This window comes from Podarcis erhardii, assembly GCF_964252035.2.
Source record: "Podarcis erhardii genome assembly, chromosome: 4".
NCBI classification, from domain to species: Eukaryota; Metazoa; Chordata; class Lepidosauria; order Squamata; family Lacertidae; genus Podarcis; species Podarcis erhardii.
Genome location: NC_138508.1, coordinates 7,837,074 through 7,849,491, shown reverse-complemented (window position 1 = coordinate 7,849,491; position 12,418 = coordinate 7,837,074). Strand labels below are relative to the sequence as shown.

The 12,418-nt window shown below is 45.9% G+C and overlaps 1 protein-coding gene across 1 annotated transcript; it reads right to left on the bottom strand.

The window, feature by feature from the left end:
- Positions 1-400: 400 nt before the first annotated feature.
- UCP3 (uncoupling protein 3) lies at positions 401-11,393 on the bottom strand. Its single transcript, XM_081860717.1, has 7 exons — positions 11,189-11,393; positions 9,644-9,848; positions 7,392-7,589; positions 6,649-6,750; positions 4,365-4,545; positions 2,491-2,968; positions 401-607 (listed from the first exon to the last, which is right to left on the bottom strand). The coding sequence occupies exons 1-6, from the start codon at positions 11,312-11,314 to the stop codon at positions 2,854-2,856; spliced, it is 927 nt and encodes a 308-aa protein (XP_081716843.1). The 5' UTR covers positions 11,315-11,393; the 3' UTR covers positions 401-607; positions 2,491-2,853.
- Between the last annotated feature and the right edge of the window lie 1,025 nt (positions 11,394-12,418).

Genomic DNA, 12,418 nt, shown 5'->3' with positions numbered 1-12,418 from the left:
ATCATCAGGTGTCCCATGGAACATCTTTAGGTGTTAGTAGGGGATTTTTGATATTTTTTTCTGGGAATAGCAGACTTCCTACCTCCACCACCCAGATTACAATTGCTTGTGAAAGTCCCCACAGTGCTAATAATAATAATAATAATAATAATAATAATAATAATAATAATACCATTTTGTCAACTGGAGTCACAAGTCTGAGAAAAACAAACCCAGGCCACAACTATCCTACCCTTCCCCACTTGGGGACCACATTGCTTTGAGAATCTGGGCGTTGATGGAAGACAGAGATATCTTTTAATTATTTTGCATTCAGCCCCGGCTGGAGAATGTCAAATTGTGGGGCAGCTGCTGAATTAAATGAAGCTGATGTAGATCTGAAAGAGAAAGTTCTGCAAAATAGAAAAAAAAAAAGCTTTATTTGGGGTGGGGGAATGCTACAAAAATGGGAACATGGCAGAAGAGCTTTGATTTCCTCTTGAGTAGGGGGGTGGAGGAGAAATTGCTGCTTCTTCATCCAATCTGTATTTACAGCAGGAGTTCCATCTGCCAGCAGATTTTCCGCGGGTTCAGTAGGGCAGGCGCTTTTGTGTTGCAGAAGCCATCTCTAGGCAAAGGAGAAGGAAATTTAAGTTAGTACTGGGAAGGAGGTTCTGCAGCAGTCTGCAAGCACAGATATCTCTTTAATGTTCCTACTCAGACAATAGCATCCTCCCTTCCCTTGTCTGTTCAAGTCCAACCTGCTTCAGGCTGCAGAATGCCAGTAAAATGTTGCATTATCAGAAGCGTTTGGTGGTAGACTTGGATGGTGTTGCAGTCCCCTGTTTCCTGCAACCTATAGCCACTAAACCACAGAGCCCAGGACTTGCCAATCAGAAGGTCGGCGGTTCAAATCCCCGCGACGGGGTGAGCTCCCGTTGCTCTGTCCCAGCTCCTGCCAACCTAGCAGTTCTAAAGCACGTCAAAGTGCAAGTAGATAAATAGGTACCACTCCGGTGGGAAGGTAAACGGCGTTTCCGTGCGCTGCTCTGCTTCGCCAGAAGCGGCTTAGTCATGCTGGCCACATGACCCGGAAGCTGTACGCCGGCTCCCTCGGCCAATAAAGCAAGATGAGCGCCGCAACCCCAGAGTCATCCGCAACTGGACCTAATGGTCAGGGGTCCCTTAACCTTTTTAAAGACTAAGGGAGCTTCTAGACTGTTGCCATTTTCAGGTGAGATTCAGTTGCATACTGGCAAATTTAGGTTGCATAATTATGGATGACTGGGAGGTCTCGTGCAACAAACTCGCTTCTCCACAAGATCAAATTTTTAGTGATAAGGAAAGAGATTCGGGGAATGCAATGGAAAGTGTGGGATAATGCTTGCTTTGATGCATCACCTAAGATCCCTGCAAACAATTCAGAGCAAAGGCTCAAAAAAGAGCCAACATTGACAGATTTCCTTGAGAATAAATCGGGACGAATGTTCTGTAAACAAGGATGTCTGGAAGCGCCGTTATAAATGTATTATGGCTTAAGTCAGGTGTGGCTAACCTGATGCTTCTAGATCTTTTAGACCAGAGTTTCCCAAACTTGCGGTCTCCAGCTGTTTTTGGACTACAATTCCCACCATCCCTGACCACTGGTCTTGTCAGCTAGGGATGATGGGAGTTGTAGTTCAAAAACAGAGACCCAAGTTTGGACAACACAGTTTTAGATACAGTGGTACCTTGGTTCTCAAACTTAATCCGTTCCAAAACCCAAGCGTTCCAAAACCAAGGGACGCTTTCCCATAGAAAGTAATGCAAAATGGATTAATCCATTCCAGACTTTTAAAAACAACCCCTAAAACAGCAATTTAACATGGATTTTACTATCTTACAAGACCACTGATCCATAAAATGAAAGCAATGAACAATGCTCTGCAGTCACACAATCAATCAATCAATCAATCAGTAACTGAACTGGGTTCCACTCAGTCACATGAAAAAGAGCCGCAAAAACAAAAACGCAAAATAAAAAGCAAAAACAGACAGACATCAGCGTGACACTCAAAACAAAAGTGTGGCACTCAAAACGGAGTACGTTTGGCTTCCGAAAAATGTTTGCAAACTGGAGCACTTACTTCTGGGTTTGCAGTGTTTGGGTTCTAAGGCGTTTGAGAACCAAGGTACCACTGTACATACGCTTCAGGTTACAGACTCCGCTAACCCAGAAATAGTGCTTCAGATTAAGAACTTTGCTTCAGGATGAGAACAGAAATTGCGCGGTGGCAGCAGGAGGCCCCATTAGCTAAAGTGGTGCTTCAGGTTAAGAACAGTTTCAGGTTAAGAACGGACCTCCGGAACGAATTAAGTACTTAACCTGAGGTACCACTGTACTGGTAACATCATTGCTACTCTGTAGGTCTCTTTGCAGTAAGATTAAACTAATCACTTTTTTCCTTGTGTAATTAGGTCCTCCTCCCGAAAACAATGCAATGCTATTAATATTCCCCATTGCATATTCACCTGTCAGTCAGAACCTTTGGACCAGACCACGCGAGACCCCATTCAAATCCGGATAAACCTCCTGGGCAAGGAAGCATCAGAGTCTCTCGGCACTCCTTTTCTGGGGTGGCAGCACCCAGAAGTCATGGGCAAATTTGTCCTTTTTAAAGTCTCCTTTTCTCAGCTTGAATATTATGCGCCACGGAGCCACACATTCCGAAGCAATTAAAACCATTGCCATTTGCGCCTTGCCGCCGCGACAAGAGTGTTTCCTAAAAGCTCCCCGGCCAAAGCTGTCTCTCTCGTGTTTTCCTCTCCCGTGTTCTCCTCTCAGGGAGTCCTTGTCGCGATCCACCTTCTCCTTCCCGGAGACGGCTTCCGGTTTCAGAAAGGGGATTCCCAGGTCACCTGGGCCAGAACCATCAGTCTTTTCAGTTGCTCAAAGGACACAAACATCACCATGTTCCAGGATCCCAGTCGCAGGAAGGAGGGTATGAAACTGAAGAAGACAGAGGCAGCCAGTTAGACATGGACTGTTCTCCTCCCTTGAAAGACATAGGAAGAAGCTCCCATGGGCATCGTGGAGGCCAGGGGTCGGGAACCTTAGGCCTGGGGGCCAAATCTAGCCCTGCAAGCTTCTGGCTATGTGGGGCTGCCTTTGAAGGTGACCTGGAAACTGCAACTAATCCAAAATGTGGCAGCCAGACTGGGGACTGGGAGCGGCTGCCGAGACCACATAAGACCAGTCTTGAAAGACCTACATTGGCTCCCAGTACGTTTCCAAGCACAATTCAAAGTGTTGGTGCTGACCTTGAATGCCCTAAATGGCCTCAGTCCAGTATACCCGAAAGAGCATCTCCACCCCCATCGTTCAGCACAGACACTGAGGTCCAGCTCCGAGGGCCTTCTGGCGGTTCCCTCATTGCGAAAAGTGAAGCTACAGGGAACCAGGCAGAGGGCCTTCTCGGTGGTGGCGCCCGCCCTGTGGAACACCCATCCGTCAAATGCCAGACAGACAAACAACTATACGATCTTCAGTAGATGTCTGACGGCAGTCCTGCATAGGGAACTTTTTTGTGTGTGATGTCCTATTGTGTTTTTACTATTTTATGTTGGGAGCCACCCAGAGTGGCTGGGGCAACCCTGTCAGATGATGATGATGATAATAATAATAATAATAATAATAATAATAATAATAATGGTCTTTTTTGTTAATTGCTGCATTTTGAAACTTTGCTTTGTGATTTTATTCTTTTTTTATTATTATTGTACAGTCATACCTCAGGTTACAGCTGCTTCAGGTTTCGTTTTTTGGGGTTACGGACCGCCGAAACCCAGAAGTACCGGAAAGGGTTACTTCCGGGTTTTGGTGGTTGCGCATGCGCAGAAGCGCCGAATTGCAATCTGCGCATGCGCAGACATGCAGACACGGGTTGCGAACGTGCATCCCACACGGATCGCATTAGCAACTCGAGCGTCCGCTGTATACTGCTTTGAGGCCAATTTAAAAGGTGGCATAAAAATGCCTTTAAGATAAGGAAACTGATACCAAAAAAGCATAGGTGATGGTAATAATAATAATAATAATAATAATAATAATAATAATAATAGTATTATTTATACCCCACTCATCTGGCTGGGTTTCTGCAGCCACTCTGGGCGACTCCCAACAGAATATTGAAAACATTAAAAACTTCCTTAAACAGGGCTGCCTTCAGATGTCTTCTAAAAGTCAGATAGTTGTTCATTTCCTTGACATCTGATGGGAGGGCCACCACCAGGAAGGCCCTTTGCCTGGTTGTGAACTGCTCTGGGCTCTTTGGGTATAGGGCGGTATACAGATTTAATTACTAATAAAAAGAACAGAAGGGGGTGTTTAGGATGTTATTGCTTACCCTTTGTAAAAAGCCGTAGGTCCCTCTTTCACCACCATGGTGAACATACAGTTCAGAGCGTTCTTGTACTGTCCTGGGATGGAGTTCATGTATCTCGTTTTGACCACATCCACGGGAGATGCCACAATGGTGGCACAGAATCCGGCCCCAAAGGCGGCGACAAAATGGCAGGGGAAATTGTCTGTTGGCGGCAGGAAATGGAGATGAGATGGTTCAGGTTTGGGACAGCCCCCAAACTGGGAGCTTCCTTCCCTTAGAAAACCGCTCCAGAAGCTACCTTTTGAGAGTTGGCCGCCAAGGCCAAAGGCTGGTTGAAAGATCTAGGCTTATGAGGTAGTTTGGTGCAGCAGTTATAGTGTCTGATGAAGGACACCGGGAGACTTGGGTTCAAATCCCGCCCTGCAGCCATGACACACACTTGGTAACCCTGAGTTTCTCTCTCTCAGTCTAATTTGCCACACATCATAAAAGAGGGGCACCATGCATGGGCAGAGGTGAGAAAAAGGAACTGCAAATGCTAATTTATATGTCTGGATAATAGAATCATATAATAGATCACTGCAGATGGTGACAGGAGTCACAAAATTAAAAGACGCCTGCTTCTTGGGAGAAAAGCAATGATAAACCTTGTTGTAGTTTAGTCGTTTAGTCATGTCCGACTCTTCATGACCCCCTGGACCAGAGCACGCCAGGCACTCCTGACTTCCACTGCCTCCCGCAGCTTGGTCAAACTCATGCTGGTAGCTTCGAGAACCCTGTCCCACCATCTCGTCCTCTGTCGTCCCCTTCTCCTTGCGCCCTCCATCTTTCCCAACATCAGGGTCTTTTCCAGGGAGTCTTCTCTTCTCATGAGGTGGCCAAAGTACTGGAGCCTCAGCTTCAGGATCTGTCCTTCCAGTGAGCACTCAGGGCTGATTTCCTTCAGAATGGATCGGTTTGATCTTCTTGCAGTCCATGGGACTCTCAAGAGTCTCCTCCAGCACCAGAATCCAAAAGCATCCATTCTTCGGCGATCAGCCTTCTTTATGGTCCAACTCTCACTTCCATACATCACTACTGGGAAAACCATACCTTTAACTATACGGACCTTTGATGGCAAGGTGATGTCTCTGACAAACCAAGACAGCTTCTTAAAAAGCAGAGACATCACCTTGCCAACAAAGGTCCCTGATGTTGGGAAAGATGGAGGGCACAAGAAGGGGATGACAGAGGACGAGATGGTTGGACAGTGTTCTCGAAGGTACCAGTATGAGTTTGACCAAACTGCAGGAGGCAGTGGGAAACAGGAGTGCCTGGCATGCTCTGGTCCAGGGGTCACGAAGAGTCAGACATGACTAAACGACTAAAACAACAACAATAGAATCATAGAATCGTTGGGTTGGACAGAACCCTGGAGGTCATCTAATCCTATCCCCTGCAATGCTATCTTTTGCCCAATGTGGTTCTCGAACCCAGACAGCGTCACTGAGGGTCAGAGATGAGGATGAGAGCTTTAGGCCGGCAACATCTGTTGGATTGGGAACAGGTTCACCATCTCTGACTTAGCTGCTCCTTTCGTGTGACGCGGCAAGTCCTTTTTTCCACCAGTTGCCAGCCAAGAAAATGCTGGGAAGCTCAAAATGTGTCTGAGAGCGATGGCCAGAGCGATGGTCAGTGATAGGCTGGTCTTGGATATGGAGGTTTCATTAAGCTGATGGAGGTAACGTCCTGACAGCTTGTACCGCGGAGCGGCTGAGAGAATGAGCCGCAAAACTGCTGGGCTATATGCCAAAACGGTAAGATTATCTGTGAGACTTAGGAACCAAGAAGATAAGGACTTTAAAAAAGAATGGGGAAATTTTGTAATGTACCTAAGGGATTATTGGAAGCAAATCAAAACGTTAGCTGGACTCTAAGAATCACTTGTAAAGCAGTTTATTGTTAAGCTAGATAAATGGGAATTGTGGAGAATGTATTGATATGTAGTATGATGATGATGATGATAATAATAATAATAATAATAATAATAATAATAATAGAAAGATCCCTGGAAGGGATGGAGGAAGTCATGAGATTCAGAGAATCTCATGAAATGAGTATATAAATGTTGTTGATATAAAGTTGTATCTGTAAAAAGCAATAAAAATATTTCAGGCGGAAAAGGAGAGAGACTGAGCCGCCATTTTGAATCCCTCCTCCTTCATTGGCTGGAGACTCCATAATCTTTAAGACCGCAAGTTAGGTAACTGGAGCAGACCTAGATTTGAGGCCTAGATTTCCAGCATCTGGGGAGAGGCTTCCTTACCTGTCATCAGGCGATATCTCAGCAGCGTTTCCTTGATGAGGTCATAGGTTACCATCTCCCCACAGTTCACGATAGAGTTTCGGATTATGTTTGGCAGGGTCCCTGTAGTGGGCGGAAGCAAAGGGTTGGGGTGTGTGTGTGTAGAGATTGTCAATTGTGATCTCCTGGCTGGATCCCAGGAGCTGACCAGGAGGTCTCGGTGGCTAGAATTATCTGTTTTCACGACTGTAGTTCAATAAATGTTCTTGCTGTTATCGCTGCGTCTTGCCTCATGGGAACCCACCTACTCTTCAGAGAGATTTTTAGGCTCCGATTTTAAAATTGCTTGAACCGATTATAATTTTGCATTTTCATACTGCGGCATCTGACACCCGCACCCTGGGATCTTAGGGTGCGAGGCGGGTAGGAAATAAAATCACCGTATTTTTTGCTCTATAAGACGCACCAGACCATAAGACGCACCTAGGTTTTGGAGGAAGAAAACAAGAAAAAAAAATATTCTGAATCCCAGGAGTCAGAACAGCAAGAGGGATCGCTGTGCAGCGAAAGCAGCAATCCCTCTTGCTGTTCTGGCTTCTGGGATAGCTGCGCAGCCTGCATTCGCTCTATAAGACGCACACACATTTCCCTTTACTTTTTAGGAGGGGAAAAGTGAGTCTTGTAGAGCAAAAAATACGGTAATAAATAGGACAATCATAATAAATATCATGCAAAAAGGGAATGAATGGCGGAAGACAACACACCTTTCCAGAGTCCTCGGACCCCTTCTTCCCTGGCGATGGTCCTGTAGGCGTCCACAGTCCCATTGTACTTCTTTGGTCCACCAACCAACCTGATGTGCGCTTGGAAGCGGACCTTAACCACATCTGTGGGCTGGGCACAGGTGACGGCCATGGCTCCGGTGGTGCAACCGGCGAGTAACCGGGTGGGGATGCTGGCGCCTGAGAGAGAGAAAGAGGCAGAAGATAAAGTCCCTACCAGAGAAGAAGGGGAAATCAAGTTGATGGACTATGCCGAAATGGCAAAACCGACTGGAAAGCTCCAGAACCAGGAAGACCAAAACTTTAATAAGGAATGGGGAAAATATATATATATAATTGACCTTAAAGACCATTGCAAGCAGCTGAAAACATGAGCAGGACTATAATAACACTTGTAACGTAACGAGAAATATGGTATAAGGGAGTTAATTTATTGGGGGGGCGGGTTATTGAAAACAGATGCAGTAGAAAAGGTTTAACCACAGAACCCATGGCGGTGGCGGCGGGGGGGGGGGGGGAGTCCAGAGATTTGGAGGAATCTTTAAACTGTGGTGCGATTATAATTTTAAATATGTAAAACCAAACAAAAACAATTTTTAAAAAGAGAGCGAGAGAGCGAGGCAGACAGAGAGACAGAGGGTGTTTTTGTCTTTACAACTGATTAATATCCTCGTTCCATCTCTTCCCCCAGTTATACAATTTGGGCTGTGTTCACAAGGCAGTTTATTTCATTTCCCCGATGATGTTTCCCTAGCTGTTAACTGCCACGTTTATTCTATTTATTTGTTATCCTTGTTTATTATACCTCCCATCCCACCTTTTTTACTCCAAGTCCAAAGGGATCATTCCCATCCCAGAATAATACCTTGTTTCGCCTTGCAGGGCTTCGTCAGCCGGGCATACTCTAAATAATACAGATAAACACAAAATATGGTATGTAGATCCATTGTTCAATATGTGTGTTATGCGTTTTATTTCCTAATTTGTTAAAAAAACTACATTATTATGTTTATCTGTATTATTTAGAGTATGCATGGCTGACAAAGCCCGGCAGGGTGAAACAAGGTATTATTCCAGGAATCCTTGTCTTAAGTTCTTTCGTCTGATACCTGCATACAGCAATTATATTTTGCAAAGGCATATGTGGAGCATTACAAAGAACAAGTTCATTTTCTGCAGGTATGCTTCTTAAAGTTGTCGTGTCTGACACTTGTATTCGTAAAGACTTACATGGAACGCAAAAAAAGCTTCTATTTGGACATTACATATTTAAGAACTGATCTATTTGCATTTCCTGTTCAAAATGTTGGTCTTTAGTTGCTTCTGCTTAATATGAGAATGTGAAAAGAGGTACGGTATGTTTATATGATGTATAAAGAATTCATAAAGTTAAACACAGCCCGTTGCAATGTGGGTATATTTGTCAGTTGAATTTATGTAACTATAGGTTTGATAGCGTAGCGTAGGATGACAAGCCGATGTTCTGTCAATGGGATAGCTCATGATGATGATGATGATGATGATGATGATAATAATAATAATAATAATAATAATTGTTACGTTGTGGGTTGACATAGCAGACGACACAGCGATTTCTCCAAGTAGCTCTTTATTTTGTAAGCTGGAATAGAACTGACTGCAAACAGCTCAGCCGGCCTGCTTTTATAGGCAGCCGGCTGTCAACATTGTAGCAAAAACAGCCCAGAGTTTCCCGCCTAAAATAACTGACGTGGACCTGAGTGAAATCTTATCTACAGACCTGAGTGAAAACTATATACAGTATCCCCCTGCTGGCCCAGGGTGAAACTTCACTACATAACAATAATAATAATAATAACAATAATTTATTATTTATACCCCGCCCATCTGGCTGGGTTTCCCCAGCCACTCTGGGCGGCTTCCAACAGAACACTAAAATACAATGACCTATTAAACATTAAAAGCTTCCCTAAACAGGGCTGCCTTTAGATGTCTTCTAAAAGTTTGGTAGTTATTTTTCTCTTTGACATTTGGTGGGAGGGCGTTCCACAGGGCGGGTGCCACCACTGAGAAGGCCCTCCGCCTGGTGCCCTGTAACTTGGCTTCTCACAGTGAGGGAACCGCCAGAAGGCCCTCGGAACTGGACCTCAGGGTCCGGGCTCAACGATGGAGGTGGAGACACTTGGAAGCCCGCCGTGTATCAGAACGAGACCCCCGCCGGAGCTCAGGGCCTCCGGAGGCAGCGGAGAACTTACTGTCTGAGCCCTTGGGGGTGTAGAACTGCTTCACCGAGTCGTACAGGCCGATCCGGATGGATGCAAAGCTCATCTGGCGCTGGAGGCCGGCCACCAAGCCGTTGTAGAGACTCTTTGGCCCCTCCGTCTTCACCATGGTAGTGATGGTGCCCAACACCCCTTTGTATTTCTTCGCTGTCCTGGAAGCCTTGCATTCCCCTTGGATCTGAAAGGAGAAGTTGACGAGAAATCAACCACTCATCACATGGCACAGCTCCGTTTTGTAGCAGACTGAGTCTGCATTCAGCAAGTAAAATCCTCAATGATACACTGGGCAGTAGATATAGGTCAAAATACAGTGGTACCTCGGGTTACATACACTTCAGGTTACAGACTCTGCTAACCCAGAAATAGTACCTCGGGTTAAGAACTTTGCTTCAGGATGAGAACAGAAATCGTGCTCCGGCGGTGTGGCAGCAGCAGGAGGCCCCATTAGCTAAAGTGGTGCTTCAGGTTAAGAACAGTTTCAGGTTAAGAACGGACCTCCAGAACGAATAAAGTACTTAACCCGAGGTACCACTGTATAGTCATGGAAAAAAACCGGGTCAAACACATGTTGGAAATGTAAAGAAAAAGAAGGGATTTTTTAGCATATGTGGTGGGAATGTACAGAACCCCAAAATGGAAAGAAGCAGAAGTCCCAGCAAAGGAAAAATGGATACAGAAACTTATGGAATATATACAGAAATGGCAAAACTTACCAGAAGAATAAGATATCAAGTTAACAAACGTTTTATAAAAAGAATAGGGTATTTATTAATTGAATATTTAGAGATAAATTGCAAACATTGGTAGGGTTATTGTAATAACCTGCAGTTTCATAAGATTACAGCGGATGCTCGGGTTGTGAACATGATCCATGCGGGATGCACATTTGCAACCCGCAGTGTTCGCAACCTGCGTCTGCGCATGCACAGGTTGCGATTCGGCACTTCTGCGCATGTGCAAAGCGCGATTTAGCGCTTCTCCGCGTGCACAACTGCCGAAACCCAGAAGTAACCTGTTACTTCCGGGTTTCGGCAGTCCGTAACCTGAAAAAATGCAACCTGAAGTGGCTGTAACCCGAGGTATGACTGTATATATTTAAAGTAGATGGATAGATGAGCAAATTAAGTTAATTTGGATACGCAGAAGATATTAAAAAATAAATTTAAGGAAACACAGAAAGACGGGGGAAGGAAGTCAAGTCTTAAAATGTCCAAATGATTGTAATGTCAGTGTAATGTATATATCTGAATAAATAATTTTGCATTCATACCACTTTAAGCACCTGAGAGTGCTTCTTGCTTGTGCTCATATTCCACCTTTTCCCTCAAGGAGGTCAAGCTGGCACGCATAGTTCTCCATCTCCTCATTTAATCCCAACAACAACAACCCTGCGAGGTTGGGCTGAGAGGCAGAGACTGGCTCCCATGGTCACCCAGAGAGTTTCATTATGGCTGAATGGGGGATTCGAACCCTGGTCTCGCTGGTCCCAATTCGGCACCCTAACCCAGCGGTTCTCACCTGCAGCCTGACTTTGGCCGTGTCCAAAGGGAAGGTGAAGAGGTCAGCAATGCAGGCGGCTGTCCCGGCGCTGAGAAACTTGACGGTCGCTGAGGGGGGGATGTCCGTGGGCTTCAAGCCGACCATCGTGTCACTGTTGACAGAGGCGTTTCAGCCCCGGAAGATGTCCGCGAACACCGAGAAGGAGGCTTTGATGTCCTTGGCAATATAGTCAAAACAAAAAAATTCCTTCCAGTAGCACCTTAAAGACCAACTAAGTCAGTTCTTGGTATGAGCTTTCGTGTGCATGCACACTTGAGCCTGGGGAGGGGAAATAAATCTTCAAAATTCCTGTCCTTTCTCACAGTCCTGTCCAATTCATAACTTTGAAAGCCCTAAACCAGGCATAGGTAAACTTGGCCCTCCAGATGTTTTTGGGACTACAACTCCCATCATCCTTAGCTAACAGGGCAAGTGGTCAGGGATGATAGGAGTTGTAGTCCCAAAATATCTGGAGGGCCGAGTTTGCCTGTGCCTGCCCTAAATGGCCTTGGCCCAGTATACCTGAAGGAGCATCTCCACTCCCATTGTCCAGCCCGGACACTGAGGTCCAGCTCCAAGGGTCTTCTGGCGGTTCCCTCCCTGCAAGAAGTAAGGTTACAGGGAACCAGGCACAGGGCCTTCTCAGTGGTGGCCCCTGCCCTGTAGAGCGCCCTCCCATCAGATGTCAAGGAAATAAACAACTATCTGACTTTTGGAAGACACCTGAAGGCAGCACTGTTTAGGGAAGTTTTTAATGTTTGATGTTTGATTGTGTTTTTAATATTCTGTTATGGGACGCGGGTGGCGCAGTGGGTTAAACCACAGAGCCTAGGACTTGCCGATCAGAAGGTTGGCGGTTCGAATCCCCACGGCGGGGTGAGCTCCCGTTGCTCGGTCCCTGCTCCTGCCAACCTAGCAGTTTGAAAGCACATCAAAGTGCAAGTAGATAAATAGGTACCACTCCGGCGGGAAGGTAAACGGTGTTTCCAGGCGCTGCTCTTATTCGCCAGAAGTGGCTTAGTCATGCTGGCCACATGACCTGGAAGCTGTACACCGGCTCCCTCGGCCTCTAAAGCGAGATGAGTGCCGCAACCCCAGAGTCGGCCACGACTGGACCTAAGGGTCAGGAGTCCCTTTACCTTTAATATTCTGTTGGGAGCCAGCCAGAGTGGCTGGGGAAACCCAGCCAGATGGGCGTGGTATAAATAA

What these genes read in the sequence shown, in the direction of transcription:
- UCP3 (XM_081860717.1), bottom strand. Translation starts at nt 11,314, where the DNA reads ATGGTCGGCTTGAAGCCCACGGACATCCCCCCCTCAGCGACCGTCAAG. An exon ending in CGGCCAAAGTCAGGCTGCAG is followed by an intron (nt 9,849 to 11,188) that starts GTGAGAACCGCT and finishes TTCTCCTTTCAG; the next exon opens with ATCCAAGGGGAATGCAAGGC. An exon ending in CCTACGGCTTTTTACAAAGG is followed by an intron (nt 2,969 to 4,364) that starts GTAAGCAATAAC and finishes TGTCTTCTTCAG; the next exon opens with TTTCATACCCTCCTTCCTGC.